The following is a 4947-nucleotide window of genomic DNA, read 5'->3' on the forward strand; positions in this document are numbered from 1 at the left end:
GTGTGTTTACTTCCCATCATCCATATGTTTTGATAAGAATATTTGTTAAGCTAATTATGAGGTTAATTACTAAAACTAGGTGTCGTAGATCCCTTTTGCTAACGCCTTATTCCCAAGCACACCGTCCAAGCTGACGTGGAGAAGGAAAATGAGTAAGGTGATACAAACGTGATAAGTTGTCGTTACAGTTAACTGGGACTGTCCTTTCTACAACCCAATCGTGTCATCCTAGCCATCCAAAACTAAATGAAATCCTAGCTGTGTCCATCGAGATTAGTGGGTAACAAAACCCATCAATCTTTCATTCACTCCAAAGAAGGAACTCAATACCCGTTCTCTACATCTTCACAAAGAAGGAACTCAGCCGTGAAGGAATCTCTCATTCTCGAATAAACCCTAGATCATCCCCTCTGCATCTTCTATACTCAGATCACCAACACCTGTAATTTCATCTCCCTCTCCCTCTTTGAAATTTCAAACTTTAACCTCTGAATGTCTAAAAAATGAATGAGAGAATCAGAGATTCACCCTAGGGTTTGTTCGACCGAGTTCACATCGACCTAGGGTTTATTCGGTGTAGGGTTTCTTCTACCTAGGGTTTGATCGATCTAGGATTTGTTTGACCTAGGGTTTGATCGATCTAGGGTTTTGTTACACATCAATCTGGATGAACGACTAGGGTTTATGAGGCTCATGTCGGAATGAGTAGTACGATGGGCATTCACCCATTTTTTTCTCTTGTGATGACTTGATGTGCAATAGTTATGTTTCATTTTCATCTCAAGCTATTCTTGATAAGAGTCATGTTTAGGTATACAAATTTTGTAAAACACTTCCGTGCTAGTACTGCATGCGCTATAAACTCTCTAGCTTTTGTATGTAGAATTTATAGATTGTCAAATGATTCAATGAAAGTAGTTTGGGGCTGATATAAGGTCGTTGATTAGTGGTTCACAGGTTGTCGAAAAAGAGTTAGATGAAGTTTCTTCAGGTGATGAAACATAGGTGGAAGCAAGTAAGAAAAATTAAATAAAACAGGAACTAATCTTAATCTAATTTGATGAACAAGTTCTTTTGAGATCATTATGTGTTCTTACTCTTGAATTAGTTCTTTCCTGGATGTGCTATCTTATATCTCTAGGTTTTCCAATTTAGATCATGGATAAAAGAATTTTAAATATACGATGTTCGTGTGGTGGTGGCAACATGGAAATAAAAGTATCTGCATGAAGTGCAAATCCATCAAGAAAGTATTATAGATGCCCCTTAGGTAGAGATAACCCGAAGGCTTTCATGTGGGCCGAACCTCCGAGATGTGAGAATTCTCAATCTTCAATTCCGGCCAATTCCACATCACTTAAAGATGAAGTCGTAAAATCTCAACCAAAGATAGGGGCAAAAGTTGAAGATCTTCTAGCTACCTTAGTTTTTTATAAACAAATTTTGATAGTTATTTCTATTTTACATCTTTACCATGATTGGCTAAGATCTTTTATGTCTTTTTTTGTTATTTGTGTAAAATGAAATGACGAACTTGTAACCGTGTTTTGTATTACGACCTAACAAAAAAAAAGACAACTTCAATATCACAACTTGAATAGCCATAAACTTCACAACTTCAATCTCACAACTTGAATAACTATAAACTTCACAAAAAAACATGCATAATGTGGAAAAATCCCATTAACCTGCTTAATGTGGAAAAAATCTTATAAACTTTCATGTCACAAAAAATTTGAAATATCATAGAAGTTCAAGAGGTATAAAGTATAAATGTACCATCATATCTTGGCTCAACTCGATTTTGTAACTCCTGAAAGTTAAAGCAATGAGATTGTTGATTCACATTGACCTACATTACACAAGAGTTAAGATGCAAGACAAAATCATTGATGATAAAAGGTGTAATAAAAAGTGTAGTAAATACATACACTTCTGTAAGGGTTATAATGACTGTAAAAGGATTGTTGTGTTTGCTCAAAAGTGTTGTTTTCTTGGGTGAGTGGGGCATCATTAAGATTGTTGTCTTCGGTACATTTAGCATCCTGTGAATCAACAAAAAATTATTAACAAGCCTAAATTGTTAGTAACATTAAAATACTTTCAAGAAATTGAATTTTTACATTGTTCTTTTCACTCGAGGGTTTGAAACTTTTAGCTTGTAACCGTGTAGAACGAGGTCTCGCTTTACGCATACTACCTTGTGGATCGAGTATTACAACTTCTTCACCATTAACATTTGAAGGGGGTGGATTAACACTTGAGTGTTGAGTTGACGTATCCGCTTCTTTATATAAAGAAGGTATTGTGTTCTTTTCGTTTTCACACCACTGAAGGTATCTTTGACAACGTTGCTCGTCATCACAGGCCAAGTCTGCTACTTCCGTAAAAGCACAACATAATTGATCGTAACGGATAAGATCCTCACTTAATTGCCAATTTCATCCCGAATTTTCATCTTCGTGTGTGATATCTTAACATCCTTTATCCATTTACATAAAATATATGTATCCAGAAGAGAGTGACAACCGTTGTGTAGCATCACCATCAAAGCATTCCTACATAATGTACATTTAAACTCGAATAAACAACAATTACACTTAACCCGTCGATTTGTTTGACTAAAGGAAATAGTATATACCATTCTTTTCAGCCCATTTTCTCCAATGTGTATATCCTCTCGTACGTCGTGGTCTGTATACATGTGCATTTGACGAACACCAAGAGGATAAAGGTATAATAATGAAATAAACTCTTTTTGAAATGCTCTGAAAATATTATTAGTGTAGACTGCTCTAGCTTCAAACTCAGTCTGATATTTAGTCACACATGGCACCATTTGTGAGTAAGACCCAAAGTCTGTTTGTGCTTCTTTTTCTGCCTTCTCTCTCGCTGCACAACCATATTGTTCCATAAATTGAGAGAAGTTTTAGGATGCACATAACCATCAAAAAATGCATTAACACTATCACTCCGTTGTGTACTTGACATACCTGTCCAAAAACTTGTTTTAAGGTAAACTGGGACCCAACAATGTCTATCCTCATATAATTCCAAAAGTCATTTGTGTTGTTCTAAGCCATACTGGTGAATCATGTCCAACCAAACTCATCATCGTATCGGAAATCATATACAAAATCATGTAACTTGTAGTTAATGTTTTTTATAATTTTTGTCACTTCCTAACTTTTAAGGCAACTTCTTCAATATATGTCATAAACACAACCTATGCCTAGTGTTAGGGAAAACTTTTGCGATGACTGCTTTTATTGCTGCATCTTGGTTGGTAATTATTCCTATAGGATGAGAGTTGTTCACGCAAGTAAGCCATGTATCGAATAACCATACAAATGATTCTATGTTCTCATTTGCAGTCAGACCACACCCAAGTAAAGACTGTATTAAAATGGTGATTAACACCAACAAATGGAGCAAAAGGCATATCGTACCCGTTCGTTAGATATGTAGTATAAAACGTGATCACATCCCCAAATTCTTTGTAACACTTTCTGCTCCTCCCGTCAACCCAAAATAGATTCTTCAAATGACCTTGTTCGTCGTGGTCCATGCAATAGAAAAAGTCTTTGTTCTGTGTTTGCATATTGAAAAAGTAACGTTGAATTGCAACATCACCTTCTACAAGGGCTAATCGCTTAAGTTGATCTACATAATTTCGACAATCTCTTTCTGTTGTAGTTACATTTTTGTAACCGTGAGCATCTTCAGCAATTGTTCCATAACTGTTATACATTCCAATTCCCGCTCTTTCGTTTAATTCCAATCTTCTTCTTACAGAAAGTGTAACATTTCGATTGCATTTGTAGAAACTGGATTGGGTAGGACTAAGAACATGGTTGTGATCAAGGAAGGACGATGTTATTCTCCATTTCTCATTTACTCCAAGTGTTGCTCTTAGACAAACTTTGCAGTTTGTCTGTGATAATGGTCTAGGTCGCAAGACATTAGCAGAGTTGTTGGATTTCTTTCCTTCACGAGCACACGTCAAAGTAATGTATCTAAGTATACCATCAGGGTTCTTTTTACTAGATCACTTTCGGATTGGATATTCTATCAAAACACCAGATTTTTTGAAACAATCATATATCTCTTTTTTCGTGGTGAATTCAGATCCAATCTTTAATACCTCCAATAAATCTTGTTTAATAATTTCTAAATCATCATGGTTTTTTCACTTTCTTTGCATACATTGCAATCGTCTATCTCTTGAATATCGTCATCAGTGTTTGTCCCTACATCATCATCTTCCACCTCTACTGCTTTTTGTTTACCATTTCTCCCCTCCATTTATGATACGGGCATTTTTCAAAAAAACTCATAAAAAATAAATTTCAACAAGAGAAATCTGAAAATGAAGAGGAAATAAAATAATATAAATGTAACCAAGTAAATAAAATGACAAATTACCTGGTAAAATATGGCCCAGCAAATCGGTTGGCACTAATTAAAAGCTTTGATCACTTCCAAACTTTCAGCCTTTGAGAACCCAACATAAGATGGAAAATCAATTGTGTAAAAGGATTATATCTTTTGTAATAGAGCCATTTGGAATATATAAGGAATGAAAGCAACTGGTCGTATTAAAGGTCCCATCAAACAATTAGTTAGATCTCACCTTCCCTATAAACGGTGTTAAATATTCTGTTGCAACATTAAAGGGTGCCACCAACCTGTCTTTCAAGTCCCCACCGACACCATTTTGAAAGTTCTCTGTCATGGCAAGGACGGTAAGGTAGTGAAGGTGTTGAAGGAGATGTCCTTTGACCAAGATTGCAATGCGAGCAATTTGTCGGCTAGGACAATTGATGAATAAGATCATCAACTCCGATTGATTTAGGGGTCGTAGAGTTTATGCTAGAAACCAACTACGATCGTCGAATTACGAAGTAATTCGCGGCTAACTTCGATCGGATCCTACATCGGGTTACA

The 4947-nt window shown here is 35.9% G+C and overlaps 1 protein-coding gene across 1 annotated transcript; it reads right to left on the minus strand.

Annotated features, from left to right (window-relative positions):
- Nucleotides 1-3364: 3364 nt before the first annotated feature.
- LOC147557614 (protein FAR-RED IMPAIRED RESPONSE 1-like) lies at nucleotides 3365-4305 on the minus strand. Its single transcript, XM_086658907.1, has 2 exons — nucleotides 4194-4305; nucleotides 3365-3987 (listed from the first exon to the last, which is right to left on the minus strand). The coding sequence occupies exons 1-2, from the start codon at nucleotides 4303-4305 to the stop codon at nucleotides 3365-3367; spliced, it is 735 nt and encodes a 244-aa protein (XP_086515033.1).
- Nucleotides 4306-4947: the final 642 nt, after the last annotated feature.

Source organism: Eschscholzia californica, unplaced genomic scaffold (assembly GCF_041429995.1).
Source record: "Eschscholzia californica isolate CP2 unplaced genomic scaffold, dmEscCali1.0.p SCAF_2, whole genome shotgun sequence".
Classification (NCBI taxonomy): Eukaryota; Viridiplantae; Streptophyta; class Magnoliopsida; order Ranunculales; family Papaveraceae; genus Eschscholzia; species Eschscholzia californica.

Excerpts from the sequence above, each read along its gene's own strand:
- LOC147557614 (XM_086658907.1), bottom strand. The coding sequence starts at position 4,305 with ATGGAGGGGAGAAATGGTAAACAAAAAGCAGTAGAGGTGGAAGATGAT. Across the intron at positions 3,988-4,193 it reads TTGCAATGTATGCAAAGAAA|GAAAGAAATCCAACAACTCT; the intron begins GTGAAAAAACCA and ends GTGCTCGTGAAG.